Source organism: Coregonus clupeaformis, chromosome 22, assembly GCF_020615455.1.
Source record: "Coregonus clupeaformis isolate EN_2021a chromosome 22, ASM2061545v1, whole genome shotgun sequence".
In the NCBI taxonomy this organism is placed as follows: domain Eukaryota; kingdom Metazoa; phylum Chordata; class Actinopteri; order Salmoniformes; family Salmonidae; genus Coregonus; species Coregonus clupeaformis.
Window position 1 is genome coordinate 3,392,296 of NC_059213.1, and position 20,669 is coordinate 3,412,964.

At 41.0% G+C, this 20,669-nt stretch overlaps 1 protein-coding gene across 5 annotated transcripts; it reads left to right on the plus strand.

The window, feature by feature from the left end:
* Nucleotides 1-658: 658 nt before the first annotated feature.
* On the plus strand, nucleotides 659-20,230 carry LOC121572300 (coiled-coil domain-containing protein 149). 5 transcript variants are annotated; one of them, XM_041884332.2, is made up of 13 exons: nucleotides 659-823; nucleotides 3,055-3,216; nucleotides 6,340-6,378; nucleotides 9,221-9,328; nucleotides 9,563-9,679; nucleotides 11,984-12,156; nucleotides 12,340-12,412; nucleotides 12,819-12,903; nucleotides 17,109-17,256; nucleotides 17,441-17,541; nucleotides 18,004-18,039; nucleotides 18,971-19,198; nucleotides 19,470-20,230. In XM_041884332.2, exons 1-13 carry the CDS (start codon nucleotides 773-775, stop codon nucleotides 20,171-20,173), a joined length of 2,025 nt encoding a protein of 674 aa, XP_041740266.2. In that variant the 5' UTR covers nucleotides 659-772; the 3' UTR covers nucleotides 20,174-20,230. The 5 variants fall into 5 exon arrangements, with proteins under 5 accessions (XP_041740266.2, XP_041740267.2, XP_041740273.2 ...); XM_041884333.2 differs by having other exon boundaries at nucleotides 17,465-17,541; XM_041884339.2 differs by having other exon boundaries at nucleotides 19,465-19,579.
* Nucleotides 20,231-20,669: the final 439 nt, after the last annotated feature.

Sequence of the window (20,669 nt, forward strand, 5' to 3'; positions counted from 1 at the left end):
CATACCTTGCACTTACAGACGCTGGGAATTTGTCTGTGTTGCAATGATAAAGTGCCCAAGAAGGCAACGTTAAGATGTGTAGCCTTGTCAGCACTGGGCCTTTGTGCCAGATGTATCTCTGTCTTGCAAGAATAGAGGACATCAGTACATCGCTACATGTATTAACCAGTGTTGTGACAATAAGAGAGAATGTAATGTGTGGGGAAATTTCCAAACCACTTCCATTCCTTGATTAGTTGTCAAGCAATTTTGTAAGGGGAGGGCAAGTAGGCCTATGCTGTTATATTTATTTGTTTATAAAACAACAACACATTGTCAATATTCTTTGATTACATTAACAAAGGCTATGAGCGTTACCTGATTCTGTAGGCTATAGCCTATAAGCCTATGCGTTCAACCGAAGATAAGTGTGATAAGTGCACCACCCTGTGTTTAAGACCGACATTGCAGTGCATTGAGGCAAAAGGAAAACACAATATTTCGTATAAAAATGCATTACAATTGACTTTCCACGTAGGCATATTTGCATAACAAAGAAGACACAGATCACAATGAAAGGTCAGTCATATTCTTATTAATGATCTTGATAGCCGCTCAAAACTGCTGACGTTTCGCACGCACGCAACTGACAGACAGACGGAAGTGAGGTAGACTGAAATAGCCTAATGTCTTCCTATGCAGAATAAATACTGTGATGCTTCCCTCCTGATACTGACTGTCTCGTCAAGCTTGATAAACGATAACATTGAAAGGCTGTCGGAAAACAAACGAGATGAATTCCTCAAGAAGAAGCGAAAGTGATTGGCAGGGTTTGGTCAGCGAGGTGAGTTGATTCAATGCAACATTGTATCATCCTGTACTGTGCAAATAATGCCACTGCCTCTTCCATGTCAAACTAAAATCCTAACCCCAATGCATCTTCTCACAGCTGTCAGTATCTTTATCACGTTGTTTGAAATAAATGTGGCTACAGTATTTTGTTTTTGAAACACTTCCTATAGCCTAAATGTTAATGTTTGTCGGGTAGGCTATTTAATCTACAACGCCGTTGCATATTTCAAATTCAACATGCTAGCCTACAACAAACTAGAAATGATGTGTACAGGGTATTTATTTCCTAGACAGAATACCTCCGCGTCGTTTCTTTTGATAAATATGACAGCTTGAACATGGAATGAGATACAAAATTCTGACGCATGTTCATTTTAAATGGAAATGGATTAACGGTGGTTTAATGCGATTATAAAGTCGTCCTCGTTGGTTAGGAGGGAGGGAAGAGTGTCTAGTACTGCACTTTTAAACATCTCCTCAATGTTTTCAATAAAGTCCATTACATGTTTTCCTGCTAGGGACATGGTCTTCCTTGTGGGCCTAGGCTATGCTATCCCAGATACCATTGTGAGCATTAGGAAGTACATTTGAGAAAATCCAGACAAATGTATTCACACGGTGTTGTACCGTTAGCCTACAGTACATTCTAAGCTTATTTACAGAAGCATTTGGTAACAATTAGGGTAAGGCTAGTCATAGGTTAGTCAGTCAAAAAGCACACAGGCACAGAACAGGAATGTGACAGCTATATAAAGCATTATATAACCTATTCCAATCTTTATTTTGGTCATGTATTCATTAGGTGTGTAATGCAACGCTATGTAGATGTAATGTCTGATGTATAGGTAACTGCCAAAAATAAAGGAAGCACTTGAGTAAATGAAGGATACAAGTATATTTAAAGCAGGGGGAAAAAATAGGATATTGAAAGCTGGTGCTTCGACAGGTGTGGTTCCTGAGTTAATTAAGCAATTAACATCCCATCATGCTTAGGGTCATGTAGAAAAGTGCCCATTATTTTGGCTACCGGGGTTTAGCGCTGTCCCCGACCCAAAAAAATATTGGTCGATCTGTTATTTTGACCAATTAATTGGTAGACATTTTTAAACGTGTATTTTTCCATGTATAGACACTCCCTATGTTTGAATAAAATCAACTATATGTAGGCTACTGAGTTTGTCTGATGCTTTAAGCTCTGCGATTAAAGATGAAGACACACAAATTACTAAAGAGGGAGCCAGAGATCAATATAGCCTAACAAGAATAAAACCTGTTCCCGAAATGGACACATTTATAGGCCTACATTTGCGTGCAGGCCAGGTAGCCTAGGCCTACTTCTATGCATAATCAGGTGCATGTCCTTACTCAAGATTGACAGGAGCGCTCCAAACAAAAGACAATGAATATATTGACAACTTGTAAATGGAATGAAATAAACCTAAACTTTTTTGTAGCCTAGGTTACAGTATTATTACAACGGTAATAATACTGTAATAATAATAATATATTGAATGCATTAACAGAAATTACCGTAACCAAACAAACATTGTAGATTAGAAATTATGTGAATTAACGGTAAATGTACTAGTGGTGATACTGGTGTGCCATCCCGCAATGGATTAGTCCACTGAGACAGGCATGAATCAGACAGGTGTCTCGTGTGTCATGCATTTCTTTTTTATATATTTGCCACTGCTCAACTAAAAAAATATTGGTCGACCAACAGCCTATCGACCAGTCGACTAAATGGGGTCAGCCCTACTAGAATAAAATATCTCAGTGACTTTGAAAGAGGGGTCTCAAAGGAGCATAGGGGTTTAAAGTGTGTGTGTGCATGTGTCTCAGGCACCAGATCTCAACCAAATTGAACACTTATGGGAGATTCTGGACCAGCGCCTGAGATAGCATTTACCATCAACAAAACACCAAATTATGGAATTTATCGTGGAAGAATTGTCACATCCCTCCAATAGAGTTCCAGACACTTGTAGAATCTATGCTAAGGCGCATTGAAGCTGTTCTGGTGACTCGTGGTGGCCCAACGCCCTGTTAAGACACTTTATGTTGGTGTTTCCATTATTTTGGCAGTTACCTGTATGTCCTGCTTATAGATGTTTAATATGTCCCACACAGTGATCTCATCATGCAGGCAAGTTGCCTTTTTTACAGTATGTCTGATCTGCTTGCACAAGATGACAATGTGTGTTCATGTCATGTGTACAGTTCCTGGTGTGTAAGCGCAAGTTGGAGAGCAAGAAGGAGGCCCTCCTGATTCTGTCCAAGGAGCTGGATACCTGTCAACAGGAGAGAGACCAGTACCAGCTGATGGCCAACCAGCTCCGAGAACGCCACCAGGGACTCAAGAAGAAGTACAGGGAACTCATAGTGAGTCTACACCCTCGGAGTAGGGTGATTTTGTGTCAGTTTTGCATTTTCAGTATTAGGGGAGGGGAAGCTGATCCTAGATCTGTACCTAGGGGGAAACTTCAACGTGGAGCCACTACTTCACACTACTACTCCACAACTGCTCCTCACACTGCTACAATACCTTACTACTGTCAATCACACACACTGTATTACTACACAAGAGGGACATTAAAGGCCTCATTCAATCAAAAGTTGACGCAAAGTGACACGCAAAGTGACACTTCCTGTACCACAAGAAATATGACGATCAAATCAAGTTTGATTTGTCACATGCTTCGTAAACAACAGGTGTAGACTGTGAAATGCTTACTTACGGGCCCTTCCCAACAATGCAGAGAGGAAAAAGAGAAATCATAGAAAAATAATAACACAAGGAATAAATACACAATGAGTGTTTTGATAACTTGGCTATATACACAGGGTAACAGTACCGAGTCGATGTGCAGGGGTACGAGGTAATTGAGGTAGATATGTACATATAGGTAGGGATAAAGTGACTAGTCAACAGGATAGATAATAAACATTAACAGCATTGTATGTGATGAGGCAAGAGTTAGTGCAAAAAGGGTTAATGCTGATAGTCCGGGTAGCTAATGGTTAACTATTTAACTAGCTATTTAGCAGTCTTATGACTTGGGGTAGAAGCTGTTCAGGGTTCTGTTGGTTCATACTCGGTGCATCAGTATTGCTTGCCGTGCGGTAGTAGAGAGAACAGTCTATGACTTGGGTGGCTGGAGTCTTTGACAGTTTTTAGGGCCTTCCTCTGACACCGCCTGGTATAAAGGTCCTGGACGGCAGGGAGCTTGGCCCAAGTGATGTACTGGGACATACGCACTACCCTCTGTAGCACCTTTGCGGTCGGATGCCAAGCAGTTGCCATACCAAGCGGTGATGCAGCCAGTCAAGATGCTCTCAATGGTGCAGCTGTAGAACTACAGCCCTGTCGATGTGGATGGGTCGTGCTCGGCCCTCCGTTTCCAGTAGTCCACAATCAGCTTCTTTGTCTTGCTGACTTTGAGGGAGAGGTTGTTGTCCTGGCACAACCCTGCCAGATTTCTGACCTCCTCCCTGTAGGCTGTCTCATCGTCGTCGGTGATCAGGCCTACCACCGTTGTGTCGTTGGCAAACTGGAGATGGAGAAATCTGATGTTTTACATTAAACTATTTAAGCTGACAAATTATATTTGGCAGCAGCTACGTGCAGAGGCCTCTCTGGGCTAAAAGTATGGAAGAACTAGTAGACACTGATATTTTTCTTTTATGAGTGGATATTATAATAAGTTAGGGAAATGTCAAGTTATTTATTACACTGCAGTTTCAATTGACTGAAGAATGAGTTGATTTGAGCTGCCTATTCACACTTAAAATATCTGTCTGATGTTATAATGTTTTGTGCACAAGGTCCCAACATTTATACTCCTAATTTCTGACCATAAAGATACAGTGCATTTGGAAAGTATTCAGACCCCTTGACTTTTTCCACATTTTGTTACGTTAGAGCCTTATTCTAAAATTGATTAAATTGTTTTTTTCTCCTCATCAATCTACACAAAATACCCCATAATGACAAAGCAAAAACTGTTTTTTTTATTACAAATAAAAAACTGAAATGACATTTACATAAGTATTCAGAACCTTTACTCAGTACTTTGTTGAAGCACCCATGGCAGCGATTACAGCCTCGAGTCTTCTTGGGTATGACGCTACAAGCTTGGCACGCCTGTATTTGGGGAGTTTCTCCCATTCTTCTCTGCAGTTCCTCTCAAGCTCTGTCAGGTTGGATGGGGAGCGTCGCTGCACAGCTATTTTCAGGTCTCTCCAGAGATGTTCGATCGGGTTCAATTCCGGGCTCTGGCTGGGCCGCTCAAGGACATTCAGAGACTTGTCCCGAAGCCACTCCTGCGTTGTCTTGGCTGTGTGCTTAGGGTCGTTGTCCTGTTGGACTGTGAACCTTCGCCCCAGTCTGAGGTCCTGAGCGCTCTGGAGCAGGTTTTCACCAAGGATCTCTCTGTACTTTGCTCCGTTCATCTTTCCCTTGATCCTGACTGGTCTCCCAGTCCCTACCGCTGAAAATCATAATGATGCTGCCAACACCATGCTTCACCATAGGGATGGTATTTGCCAGGTGATGAGCGGTGCCTGGTTTCCTCCAGACGTGACACCTGGCATTCAGGCCAAAGAGTTCAATCTTGGTTTCATCAGGCCAGAGAATGTTGTTTCTCATGGTCTGAGAGTCCTTTAGGTGCCTTTGGGCAAACTCCAAGCGGGCTGTCATGTGCCTTTTACTGAGGAGTGGCTTCCGTCTGGCCACACTACCATAAAGGCCTGATTGGTGGAGTGCTGCAGAGATGGTTGTCCTTCTGGAAGGTTCTCCCATCTCCACAGAGGAACTCTGGACCATCGGGTTCTTGGTCACCTCCCTGACTAAGGCCCTTCCCCCCCCAATTGCTCAGTTTGGCCGGGCGGCCAGCTCTAGGAAGAGTCTTGGTGGTTCCAAACTACTTCCATTTAAGAATGATTGAGGCCACTGTGTTCTTGGGGACCTTCAATGCTACAGATATTTTTTGTACCCTTCCCCAGATCTGTGCCTTGACACAATCCTGTCTCAGAGCTCTACGGACAATTCCTTTCAACCTCATGGCTTGGTTTTTGCTCTGTATGTGGGACCTTATATAGACAGGTGTGTGCCTTTCCAAATCATGTCCAATCAATTGAATTTACCGCAGGTGGACTCCAATCAAGTTGTAGAAACATCTCAAGGATGATCAATGGAAACAGGATGCATCTGAGCAAAATTTTGAGTCTTATAGCAAAGGGTCTGAATACTTATGTACAAAAGGTATTTCAGTTATTTTTTTAATACATTTTCAAAAATTTCTAAAATACAGTTTTCGCTTTGCCATTATGGGGTATTGTGTGTAGATTGAGGGAAAACAATGATTTAATCTGAATACTTTCCGAATGCACTGTATAGTACTTTACATTTCATAATTTATTAACCAAAGTCATACCAATCATACAATTTTACCTTGACTTCAGCTAAGTGATCAGTCCTCACTATCTATTTTTTCTACATTCTAGGATGGAGACTCCAGTCTACCACCTGAAAAACGAAATCAAGTAAGTCAATATCAATTTTCTTAATTATTGTAGTAGCGTGGCAGTTAAATGGGTAGACTGAAAAGTAAATTATTAAACATGTCAAATTGGATGACCGAAGTAACGGTTTGTGTTATGACTGGACTGTACTGACATAAGACCCCTGGCCAGCAACTTCCCAATGTCAAGGATGTAATAGCATGGTAGACTACACAGCAAATTTGCGGGTGTTTAAATCTCTGTGATGAGGTAAAAAGTGTTGTCATTGTTATATCTGAATGTTGATTCTAGTGGGGTTAACAACAGTGGGATTGAAATTGACGCCACCTGCGGTGAATAAATGAAGTGTTATTTGAATCACAGTGGAATCAACACCAGGTGGTGTTGTTACTCGACTGTGTTGAGTTAATTTCTGTTAACTCTGAGTGAAAAAGACATGGGATGGGCCACATCATATTTCCCAGCATGCTTTGTTGCAGGTTGCTTTTTAGAATAGTTTGTTTTAATATCTATGTTACTGAATTAATTAATTGATCTTCTACTACACAAAGATAAATAATGGTTGGACTTATTTCACCCGTTATTGAGATGGTTGTTCCAGTTTACATGGTTTAGGTAGTCTCATTTATCAATCTCCCTACCTTGGCAGGCATTCTATCTGCAGATGCGGGTGATTAAAAGTTCCAACTGTTGTATATCTTAACTGGATTCCAATAGGAATCATATAACACTTTGCAAGCCAGCAGAATATTACTTGCCGATGTGGCCTGCAAACCAGGAGTTTCAGACCACTGTGTTAGGGTAAAACTAGGCTGTCGAAGTATGGTATTGTCCAAAAAAGTAATGTATTCTCATAAATAATTGGATTTTTATTATAAAATATGAATTTAGGCACTAACTTGGTGAAGGCTACAGGACTGAAAACCATCGAATGCAACAGTCATGTCTCTGTCACTAGCAAACACCGTCATGGGTGCTACAGGTACCTCTACAATTCACTCGAAAGGCACCCTGAGAAATAAATATGCAAATAAGGCTTTACACAGTGTTAAAACACCCCAAAAAATAGTTACTTTAAGACCACAGGTGTTAATTCCCTAAGACTGAGAAAATGTACAGTGAGGGAAAAAAGTATTTGATCCCCTGCTGATTTTGTACGTTTGCCCACTGACAAAGACATGATCAGTCTATAATTTTAATGGTAGGTTTATTTGAACAGTGAGAGACAGAATAACAACAAAAAAATCCAGAAAAAACGCATGTCAAAAATGTTATAAATTGATTTGCATTTTAATGAGGGAAATAAGTATTTGACCCCTCTGCAAAACATGACTTAGTACTTGGTGGCAAAACCCTTGTTGGCAATCACAGAGGTCAGATGTTTCTTGTAGTTGGCCACCAGGTTTGCACACATCTCAGGAGGGATTTTGTTCCACTCCTCTTTGCAGATCTTCTCCAAGTCATTAAGATTTCGAGGCTGACGTTTGGCAACTCGAACATTCAGCTCCCTCCACAGATTTTCTATGGGATTAAGGTCTGGAGACTGGCTAGGCCACTCCAGGACCTTAATGTGCTTCTTCTTGAGCCACTCCTTTGTTACCTTGGCCGTGTGTTTTGGGTCATTGTCATGCTGGAATACCCATCCATGAACCATTTTCAATGCCCTGGCTGAGGGAAGGTGGTTCTCACCCAAGATTTGACAGTACATGTCCCTTTGATGCGGTGAAGTTGTCCTGTCCCCTTAGCAGAAAAACACCCCCAAAGCATAATGTTTCCACCTCCATGTTTGACGGTGGGGATGGTGTTCTTGGGGTCATAGGCAGCATTCCTCCTCCTCCAAACACGGCGAGTTGAGTTGATGCCAAAGAGCTCGATTTTGGTCTCATCTGACCACAACACTTTCACCCAGTTCTCCTCTGAATCATTCAGATGTTCATTGGCAAACTTCAGATGGCCCTGTATATGTGCTTTCTTGAGCAGGGGGACCTTGCGGGCGCTGCAGGATTTCAGTCCTTCACGGTGTAGTGTGTTACCAATTGTTTTCTTGGTGACTATGGTCCCAGCTGCCTTGAGATCATTGACAAGATCCTCCCGTGTAGTTCTGGGCTGATTCCTCACCATTCTCATGATTGCAACTCCACAAGGTGAGATCTTGCATGGAGCCCCAGGCCGAGGGAGATTGACAGTTCTTTTGTGTTTCTTCCATTTGTGAATAATCGCACCAACTGTTGTCACCTTCTCACCAAGCTGCTTGGCGATGGTCTTGTAGCCCATTCCAGCCTTGTGTAGGTCTACAATCTTGTGCCTGACATCCTTGGAGAGCTCTTTGGTCTTGGCCATGGTGAAGAGTTTGGAATCTGATTGATTGATTGCTTCTCTGGACAGGTGTCTTTTATACAGGTAACAAGCTGAGATTAGGAGCATTCCCTTTAAGAGTGTGCTCCTAATCTCAGCTCGTTACCTGTATAAAAGACACCTGGGAGCCAGAAATCTTTCTGATTGAGAGGGGGCAAATACTTATTTCCCTCATTAAAATGCAAATCAATTTATAACATTTTTGACATGCATTTTTCTGGATTTTGTTGTTGTTATTCTGTCTCTCACTGTTCAAATAAACCTACCATTAAAATTATAGACTGATAATTTCTTTGTCCGTGGGCAAACGTACAAAATCAGCAGGGGATCAAATACTTTTTTCCCTCACTGTAACAGCATCAGCTCTAATAAAGTGTACATTTATCAACACTATTTTGATGTGGGTGTTAAAATTCTGATCTCAAATTTTCTGTGTTGATGTGAAAGAACACTATCATGTACATGTCCTATGTCATGTCACCCTGTCCTATGTCATTCCCTTGATCAGTTGAATTTGGCCATGCTGTTGAGAGACTCCAGAGAAAGGAGTAAGCAGCTGTCTGAAGAGGTGAAGGAGCTGAATCAACGACTGGCTGAGGCCCAGGGGGATAACAAGGTATGTTATCCTTCAGGGATTGGGTCAATTCCATTTCAATTCAGTCAATTCAGGAAGTAAACTGACATTCCAATTGTCATCATTTAAAATCAATTAGGAAAATTTGAATTTCAGTTTACTTCCTGACAGGGCAGCAATGGTTTACGCACATTTGAAATCAAACAGTGCAGTTACTGTCGGTTTCATTCTAAATTGAAATGAAATTGACTTTGTCCTCCCCCTACCCTCCCACAGCTCCTGCGGATGACCATAGCCAGACAGAGGTTGGGGGATGAAGAGGTGGGGGCGAGACACTTCCCGGCCTATGAGCGGGAGGACCTTGTCCAGCAATTGGAGACGGCACGAGAGCAGGTGAGGAATGGAAAGGTTGTGCCATAATTTGTGTAACTGTTGGGATCCGAACCCCGGTCTCCCGCTCAGGAAACCAACTTCTTTACCATTACACCAAGAGTAAATTCCAGGGCAGGGCTACCGCATCGTGAAAGTCTGATTCACCTCTGCTACAATTGGTTGAGTGGTAATGGGACAAATGCCATTTGACCACATGTCAATATAGAGACCAATGTTCAATTCCCCGGTCTGGCACTTCTGAACTGTCTCCACCCTCATCTGTCTCTCCATTTTACTGTCTTAAATACATTTTTAAAATACTGAACAAAACTGAATTCTCCTTTTTTTTTTTTACATCAAAGTTGTAGAATAAGTTGTCCCGCAAAGACGGTGTGGTGGTGGGTTAAAAAAAAGAAGGCAAACAAGTGTGAGGAACGCACCTTGGGTGATGTTGGAAACCACACCAATGGCAGAATGAAATTGTACAGATGGTTTTGATATTGTCATATAGGCAATAAGAGACCAGTTGTCAGAATGCCATATTCCCAACCATCCATAGTTCAGCCTATGTTGCCCACTCATTACGTAAGGCAGTGTTGGAGGTTTTCCACAGCCACAATCTGTAATATTATACAGTGGGGGAAAAAAGTATTTAGTCAGCCACCAATTGTGCAAGTTCTCCCACTTAAAAAGATGAGAGAGGCCTGTAATTTTCATCATAGGTACACGTCAGCTATGACAGACAAATTGAGAAAAGAAAATCCAGAAAATCACATTGTAGGATTTTTTATGAATTTATTTGCAAATGATGGTGGAAAATAAGTATTTGGTCACCTACAAACAAGCAAGATTTCTGGCTCTCACAGACCTGTAACTTCTTCTTTAAGAGGCTCCTCTGTCCTCCACTCGTTACCTGTATTAATGGCACCTGTTTGAACTTGTTATCAGTATAAAAGACACCTGTCCACAACCTCAAACAGTCACACTCCAAACTCCACTATGGCCAAGACCAAAGAGCTGTCAAAGGACACCAGAAACAAAATGGTAGACCTGCACCAGGCTGGGAAGACTGAATCTGCAATAGGTAAGCAGCTTGGTTTGAAGAAATCAACTGTGGGAGCAATTATTAGGAAATGGAAGACATACAAGACCACTGATAATCTCCCTCGATCTGGGGCTCCACACAAGATCTCACCCCGTGGGGTCAAAATGATCACAAGAACGGTGAGCAAAAATCCCAGAACCACACGGGGGGACCTAGTGAATGACCTGCAGAGAGCTGGGACCAAAGTAACAAAGCCTACCATCAGTAACACACTACGCCGCCAGGGACTCAAATCCTGCAGTGCCAGACGTGTCCCCCTACTTAAGCCAGTACATGTCCAGGCCCGTCTGAAGTTTGCTAGAGTGCATTTGGATGATCCAGAAGAGGATTGGGAGAATGTCATATGGTCAGATGAAACCAAAATAGAACTTTTTGGTAAAAACTCAACTTGTCGTGTTTGGAGGACAAAGAATGCTGAGTTGCATCCAAAGAACACCATACCTACTGTGAAGCATGGGGGGTGGAAACATCATTCTTTGGGGCTGTTTTTCTGCAAAGGGACCAGGACGACTGATCCGTGTAAAGGAAAGAATGAATGGGGCCATGTATCGTGAGATTTTGAGTGAAAACCTCCTTCCATCAGCAAGGGCATTGAAGATGAAACGTGGCTGGGTCTTTCAGCATGACAATGATCCCAAACACACTGCCCGGGCAACGAAGGAGTGGCTTCGTAAGAAGCATTTCAAGGTCCTGGAGTGGCCTAGCCAGTCTCCAGATCTCAACCCCATAGAAAATCTTTGGAGGGAGTTGAAAGTCCGTGTTGCCCAGCGACAGCCCCAAAACATCACTGCTCTAGAGGAGATCTGCATGGAGGAATGGGCCAAAATACCAGCAACAGTGTGTGAAAACCTTGTGAAGACTTACAGAAAACGTTTGACCTGTGTCATTGCCAACAAAGGGTATATAACAAAGTATTGAGAAACTTTTGTTATTGACCAAATACTTATTTTCCACCATAATTTGCAAATAAATTCATAAAAAATCCTACAATATGATTTTCTGGAATTTTTTTTCTCATTTTGTCTGTCATAGTTGACGTGTACCTATGATGAAAATTACAGGCCTCTCTCATCTTTTTAAGTGGGAGAACTTGCACAATTGGTGGCTGACTAAATACTTTTTTCCCCCACTGTAGGTATATCTTACAATGTTTGAAATGCCTTACAATGTTTGAAATCTTACATATTGTGGCTTTAAGGCATTTTTTCTGTTTGTCCTAGAATGAGGAGCTGGAGCACAGTGTGAAATCTCTGACGGACGAGCTGCAGGATGTGAGGGCGGAGCGTAACGTGTTCCAGGAAAAGGCCCAGCGGCTGAACCACGAGGTGAACCACATCCTGGGGGGACACGAGTGTCAGATCCTAGACGTAGATGCACTCTGCATGGAGAACAGGTGTGTTTGTGTGTAGGAGAACATAATATAAATCATATAATGTATGTAATATCTGTAATATCTGTAATGTAATGTCTTATTGAATGCAATAAGGATGTTGTTGAACAACTTGCTACACAATGTATGACTTTGGGCATTTATTGTTTTGGAATAGTTTTTAAATAAACTGATGTTTTCTTTCAGATATTTACACGAGCGGTTCAAACAACTGCAGGAGGAGGTCACCATGCTCAAAACGAATGTCATGAAGTACAAGGTATTGTAAGCAACATATAAACAAGCCGAAAATGTTGTCTGAATAGTACTAATAATACTATAGAACAGAACTATCCTTAGAGATGATCACAAGTATCATAACTACTCAAGGCCTTATTTAGTCAGCTGGTAACTGGGTTTCTGGGCTCATGTTCTAATGTCAATTAAAATGTAATATTTTGTGACATTTTTGTTGCCAAGATGGCACCCATGACAGTTGTAGATCTCAAACCATATTTGACAAACTGTATCTATGGGTTTGGTGATATTCTGTATGTTTTTTCCCCCCGTTTGTATGGTTCACAACCCTCTACTACTACACATATGGTTAATGACAAATCATGTTTGTGAACAGGGGGGTACAATATATCATATGAATATCAACTGGTATTTGTACTGGTTTTCAGAGTGCTCTGGAGAGCAGGAAGAACTCCAAGACGTATGGCAAAGTTAACAGCAGTGCACTCACCGGGGTGCTCTCTGCCAAACAAGGTACTGCACAAACCGTTCCCCCACTCCTCTTCTTTCTGTTCGTATTTTGTTAATTAGTCCATGATGCAAAATGCATCATCATCATCATCACAGTTTTTACTCTGTACTGAAAATGCTCTATCTTGAAATCGTACAAACTTCTAGAATTGGAAAACACATTTTTATACACAAAATATACATACATACATACATACATACATACATATATATATATATACACAGTACCAGTCAAAAGTTTGGACACACCTTGCTGGTGACACTGTCTGTGATTTATTTAAAATTCAAGGCACACTAACCAGCATGGCTACCACAGCATTCTGCAGCGATATGCCATCCCATCTGTTTTGCGCTTAGTGGGACTATAATTTTTTTTTCAACAGGACAATGACCCAACACACCTCCGGGATGTGTAAGGGCTATTTGACCAAGAAAGAGAGTGATGGAGTGCTGCATCAGATAATCTGGCCTCCAAGGTCATCTGTTAATTGAAATGCATTCCAGGTGACTGGTTGAGAGAATGCCAAGAGTGTGCAAAGCTGTCAAGGCAAAGGGTGACTACTTTGAAGAATCTAAAATCTAAAATATATTTTGATTTATTTAACACTTTTTGGGTTACTACGTGATTCCATATGTGTTATTTCATAGTTTTGATATCTTCACTATTATTCTACAATGTAGAAAATAGTAAAAATGAAGAAAAACCCTTGAATGAGTATGTGTGTCCAAACTTTTGACTGGTACTGTACACCCATACATACAGTTAAAGTCGGGAGTTTACATACCCTTAGGTTGGAGTCATTAAAACTAGTTTTTCAACCACTACACAAATTTCTTGTTAACAAACTATAGTTTTGGCAAGTCGGTTAGGACATCTACTTTGTGCATGACACAAGTAATTTTTCCAACAATTGTTTACAGACAGATTATTTCACCAGTAGGTCAGAAGTTTACATACACTAAGTTGAGTGTGCCTTTTAAACAGCTTGGAAAATTCCAGAAAATGATGTCATGGCTTTAGAAGCTTCTGATAGGCTAATTGACATCATTTGAGTCAATTGGAGGTGTACCTGTGGATGTATTTCAAGGCCTACCTTCAAACTCAGTGCCTCTTTGCTTGACATCATGGGAAAATCAAAAGAAATCAGCCAAGACCTCAGAAAAACAATTGTAGACAAGTCTGGGTTTGCACAACCAAATCATTTCTGCACAAACTGTCAGAAACCGTCTCAGGGAAGCTCATCTGCGTGCTCGTCGTATTCATCAGGATCTTGACCTGACTGCAGTTTGGCATCGTAACCGGCTTCAGTGGGCAAATGCTCCCCTTCGATGGCGACTGGCACACTGGAGAAGTGTGCTCTTCACGGATGAATCCCGGTTTCAACTGACCCTGGCAGATGGCATCGTGTGGGTGAGCGGTTTGCTGACGTGAATGTTGCGAACAGAGTTCTAAGCTGACATATGGCATTGTTTTAAGGTGGTCATACTATGGATCCTTTAGCTATTTGATTTTGAATTTTAGGACCCCTTTAGGTATCAAAATAAAATATAAAAAAGTTATTTGATAAAATATTGAATTTGGCCTTTACTACAATAGCCCAGAGAAACACATTCCTAAATGGCAAAAAAGACTGTCAAAAAAAGAAACAAGGTTTTTAAGTGTTTGTCCTATATCTAGGAGATATAAGAAAGATATATATTTTTTATTTTTTTATTATTATTATTCTTTATTTTTTTTTATTCTTTATTTTTACACATTTAACCCCTTTTTGGGAGGGCACAAAAGTACCTTCATACTTCCATGAATGTTTTTAAAACCAGTACCGGTTACCTTCAGACGAGTCCCGTGAAACTTGTGTCGTGTTCTTGAGATTCTCCCCTGTCCATAGAGCGATCATAACAGTTTGTAGGTCAAACTGTTCGAACGCTACAGATGTTTTCATGAGAAGACCGATTTTCGGGATGTCTCATGGTCTGACAAATAACACTCTAGCTCTGCCACCTTTCACCGCAGATGTGGAAGTGCGACATCAGTTTTCCAATGCAAAAAAACATATCTCTATCTTAAACTGACCGATTTTGCTGGGGATTTTTTTTTATGTTACTTAGAGCGTCAATCGACTCTAGGGTGTTAAATGCATCAATGATGGCATTTTATTTCGTAAGGAGGCCAGTCGGGGCCTAAGCCTGTGTTCCTGGCCTTGACCCAAGCATCAGTGTTTTAATGAATGACTTCTGATAATTCCGTAGTGTACCAGGCATTCGACCTACCTTTTAACCCTTAGTTTTCTGAAGGGAGCATGATTATCCACAATAGTGTTGAAGACATCGGCAAAAAGGCTGAAAGCTAAATCAGGTTCAGGGATAGTTCAAATACAATCAAGGTCACTAAAATAAAGATCATGTAAAAAAGCCTGTTCACTGAACTTTTTTAAAAGTTCCTCTTTGTGATGACCCGAGGCTTAGATCTTTGTATTTTCACATCTCTAACGCAAACAATTGGGCAATGGTCACTAATATCTTAGACGAAGACACCAGTAGAAACATATTTCTCTGGTGTATTCGTTAGAATCAATCAGAGTTGACTTTTTTAAGGATCTTTAGGGTTGGGCCGTATAGGCTGTCACCAGCTGTGTTAGGTTTAGATCATTACACATGTCTTTTAGATTGTCTGAAGCCTGCATTTCCCATTCATAATTTAGGTCACCAAAGATAATAACTTCTAAGATAGTTTTTCAGTGAACTATCCCTTTTTCAGATTTCTTGCACATAATCACTCACTATAGCTCTTCAGATATATCTAGTGGATTTGAATCAATGTGTTGTATTCAAGATGTTATATACGTCAACTTACAATCTTTTCCATCATACCAACCTTGGAGAAAAATAAATAAACTGACTAAAATATTGTTCTGTTGTCTGCACGTCCCAAATATCACTTTACATTTCTATGTATTCCAATACATAGAAATGTAAAGAGATATTTGGGACGTGCATTTTAAGAGCAGGCTGTCGTTTCTATTGCCTGTATAACATTTTTGGTAACACTTTACTTGACACCCAGAATCATAACACGTTATGACATGGTCATAATCTGTCATATTATGGTCATAACACTGTCATGACACATATATTTAGAACTTTTGTGACATATTGCGTTATTTTATGGCTGGTTATGACACCTACATAAGAGTGTCAAAACCCACAAAACCTACCACACAAGGCAAAACATTCCATTACACCATAGTCTGCTTGTCAACAGTATGTTTATGTTATATTACATTTTCAGAAATGTACCATATTAAATTATCATTGTAATTGCACACACATTTATGTCAGACATGCACCTACCCCAAATCTCTGTTGCTGATGACTGGGATGAATGCAGGAGTAGGTTTCAGGAGAAGGACAAGACACCCTCATTTTGACTGATGACTGACATAAAAGGCCTATCTGGCTTATATGATTATGATGGTCATAATGCTTCTTCATAAAGTGTATATTCTTAGTCCAAGTAAAGTGACACAGGATGGTAATAATGCTTTATGACAGTGTCATAAATTGTATTTTCTAAAAGTTATTTTAAAATGTTATGGGTAAAAAATGACTGTAAAAAATTAGTTACAACAATAGCAAAGGACTTAAGAAACAAACTTTCAAACAAAAGGTAACTTCTTGGCAGGAAAAAAACACATTTGAATAAATGTGGGTTTTGATGTGTGTAGGTGTCATAACAGCCATAAAATAACGCAATATATGTCACAACAGGTGTAAATATATGGGTCATGACAGTGTTATGACCATGTTATGACAAGCTATGTCAGCCGTTATGGCACATTATGACATGGTTATGACCGTGTCATAACGTGTTATGATGCTGGGCGTCAAGTAAAGTGTTACCTAATTTTCCTCTAAAGCCAGTGCTGATGGTGGGGTAGATGTCTCTGAACATTGTGTCAGTTCTCTGCACATTCATTTTAGATAATGAATACACTGTATAATCAAAATGCCAACATCCCTCCCTATCCAGCTCACATGCTCTTGCACCATGCATTTACTTCCATTCGTAATACGCATCAAAAGGCAAAGCTACCCAAGATGGAGACTCTAAACTTAAGAAAATAAGAGAACCCCCATAAACATCTGTCTAGGCAAACATAAACACAGAACATTTTACCTATCTTAATGGGATTTGTGTGTGTGTTCAGTGCAGGAATTATTGCTTTCTGAGGACCACGGATGCAGTCTCCCCGTCACGTCTCAGTCCATCTCAGACCTCAAGTCCCTGGCCACAGCCCTACTGGAAACCATCCATGAGAAGAACCTGGTCATTCAGCACCAGCGCCAAACCAACAAGTAGGGAGCTCTTCTACTCTGTAGAAATGTTTAAATTCCTTTCTTCTTCATCTGAATTTCTTCTGTTTTTCTAACTCTCATGACCAAGTTCCTCTAGTTACTCTGTAAGTAGCCCCTATGCCATGTACTCACTTATTGCATTTATACCTGCAATGTTGTGAACATATCACCTCATTGAAAACAGCCTCATGTCTTCCTATGTAAACAGGATTCTTGGAAACCGAGTAGGGGAGCTCGAGAAGAAACTGAAGACTCTAGAGGTGTCGGGAATATGGAGCCTCCCAGGTCTCTGCCACACACTGTTTATTTTTTTGTTATTTTAGAATTCATATCGTGATGCATATTGCATCATGAGTAACTTACTAGCCTGTATGTATACCATGCAAATATAAATGTGGATCTCGAAGCCAGTTCCATGGCTGATTTTCAGGTGGATGCAATTAATTATCAGGTCAGAAAACCAGCAGTACTCCGGACCCCCAGGCTCGCATTTGAATACCCCTGCTGTATACATTCATAAATGCTGTTTGAAAGTGGCATGAGCTAATATAAATATGGTATTATTGGGTGGTATTAGGCACTATTAACTGGTGATTCATACTGATAGCTTTTGATCCTGTATGTGGTCACTGGCCAGTAGTATTGGCACCCAGTCACTATTGTCAAACTATGAGTGATTTGATTAATGTTCCATCTCTCCCACTGTACTGAGTTTCTTCTTCTCTCTTTTCCTTCTGCTTTCTGGAGGCCTGACTTACAATGTGTCGCTGGGATTCTCTGGAAGTATGTTTCCACTGCTTTACTTTACTTCACTAATACTATACTTTACTGTAATATACTGTACTACAACAATTTTAATTTAAAGTTTCTGTTGACATGCTTGATATCTCCATCCTGTCCCTTAAAATATCCATGGGTACACTATTTTTGTGCTATTTATACTGAGCAATCTCCACTGCATGCATGTTTTGAGATTATTCTGGTTTTTACGGAGTAAAAAAAACACTAATGCCACAAAACATACTTAAAACACTTTTGAGTCACCGCAGAAAGCCTGACCGGCCTTCAAAATAATAAGGCCGGTCAGGCAGAGAGAAAGTCACAATGCTGTCCCTGTCTTTCTTGTCTACAGTGTTTAGTGTGAATCCAGAAATAAACCTAACTAAATATTTCTCTGAACATTATTTCTCGCTGGATGGGAAGAATGTCCTTTGCACTGATCCATGTAAACTCAGACTCGACTGAAGAGAGGTAGCCTGGTCCCAGATCTGTTTGAGCTGCATAGTCAACTCCTATGGTCGTTTCTGCATTGGTGTGCTACACAGCACAAACTGAACTGGGACCAGGCTAGAAGAGAAGCCACTCTGATATAGTTTACACTACACCATATATTTACCCTGTCCCTTATACCGTATTATGTATCCAAAAATTAGGGATGCTGTGCCCAGTCACACACACAACACTGAGACGCCTCGGTTGTCAACATAATCTATTAATTGCATGCCAGTTCGTTGTATTGTAAATTCATTATCAGTAAAGATCTTGGCTTTTATGTGCAGGTTAGGTTGGGAGTATAATGTTTTTGTCAATACAGTTGTCATGACACGTGATCTAGTATAAATATTTGTGACAATTGTTGTAACACTGTACAGGCATTAGGACATGTTATTATATCAAAAGTGCTAGTAATATTATTTGGCTTCTTTTGTGATAGGAGGGAGAGATGCCATCATCCTGAATGAAACTCTGCAGCCTAGATCCACTGTGACAAGCTCTGAGGAGAAGGAAGTACCATCCAATGAACAGGAAGTACCACCCACTGAGCAGGAAGTACAACCCACTGAGCAGGAAGTACCCCCCACTGAGCAGGAAGTACCCCCCACTGAGCAGGATGTAACCCCCAATGAGCAGGAAGTACCTTCCACTGTGCAGTCTACCACAGGTGAATGAGAATATTCTATGTAATTATGTGGGGCTAACTGTATAAATAGCAGATTTATTAAATATCTTACATTACATTCCAATTCTTATACATTCTATAGAGTATCTATTTCACTGGCTCTTATGTACTATAACCTTAATTCATATTACAGCAGATGACTACACCATTCTCATTGTTGCCAATTTGGTTCTGGGTGTTGAGATCAATGTTACTAATGCTGCTACATTTCAATTATACCATAACATTCTCAATTATTTTGACCGTAGAGCAGAGGACGACAAGGTAGCCAAGGAGAGGCAGAGCCCCCCTGTCCCAAGCCATGTGGGGAGGTTACCCAGTGTGACGGGGGATACAGAGATGGGCACCAAGGAGCCAGAGTCACCAGTCAGCCTGGACACATCCAAGCAAAACACCACAGGAAAATCTGCTGAGGAAGTCACTGACAGTTCTCAAGCAGAGACAATAAACCTTGATGAATGTCAGACTGTCGACCAATCACAAAGCGCAAATGTGGTCACGGTGCTTCCAAGGTACCAATTAGACGAGACTGTAGGCGGGACTCCATCCCCTTCCTCAGGGCCAGACTTGGACATGTCCTGCCCCATAGACATATGCCACCTATCGGAGCCTCTAATGGACACAAAACCCACCCAGAGAGAGGCGAGTTGGTCAGATGATGACATCTTAGGGGTGGGGTCTGAGGAGATTGACATTGCAGAGGGCTCTATGACAGACGACACCAATCTTCCATCATCAACATCAACCTGCAGCTCTCCTATTCAAACAAGTCCCACCCACGGGGAGAAGAACCAATCACACCACAAGGCAGAACCTTCAGAAGATGTGAGGGTCGAGTGCTTGACGAATAAGGAGTCAGAAATCCTTCCCTTGAACAGTAGCCACTCAAATGCTGAATGTTCAGACCAGGATGGGGCAATAGTGAAGAATGACAGCTACTTTCGTGGTCCTCTGTAGCTCAATTGGTAGAGCATGGCGCTTGTAACGCCAGGGTAGTGGGTTCGATCCCTGGGACCACCCATACGTAAAAATGTATGCACACATGACTGTAAGTCGCTTTGGATAAGTCGTCTGATATTATTATTATTATTATTATTATTATTATTATTATACTTCAGCCAAAACCTTGCCTAGATTGACACTGGAATATAATGGGTTTCAATACTCCTGAGGGTGCATTCTGTAAGATGTCATACTGCTTACTGGTGATTCCAAGCTCCCGAAATTTCTGAAAGAGAGATATTACTCTGCTACTGTTGCTCTAAAGTGGAATTGAACCCTGCGGTCCTTCTATTTAGTGGTTGAAGCTGGCCGGGATTGACCGGTACAGAGAACCTACTAGCTCCTCTAATTTTCTACCTTCTTGAGTACTGGCAACTCTTATAGAATACCGGCTCTAAAATGCAAACCTTGTCTAGCTCAAATTAAAGTGAGTACCAGCAACTTTTTCAAT

Excerpts from the sequence above, each read along its gene's own strand:
- LOC121572300 (XM_041884332.2), top strand. The coding sequence starts at position 773 with ATGAATTCCTCAAGAAGAAGCGAAAGTGATTGGCAGGGTTTGGTCAGC. Across the intron at positions 12,157-12,339 it reads GCACTCTGCATGGAGAACAG|ATATTTACACGAGCGGTTCA; the intron begins GTGTGTTTGTGT and ends GTTTTCTTTCAG. Across the intron at positions 12,413-12,818 it reads CGAATGTCATGAAGTACAAG|AGTGCTCTGGAGAGCAGGAA; the intron begins GTATTGTAAGCA and ends ACTGGTTTTCAG.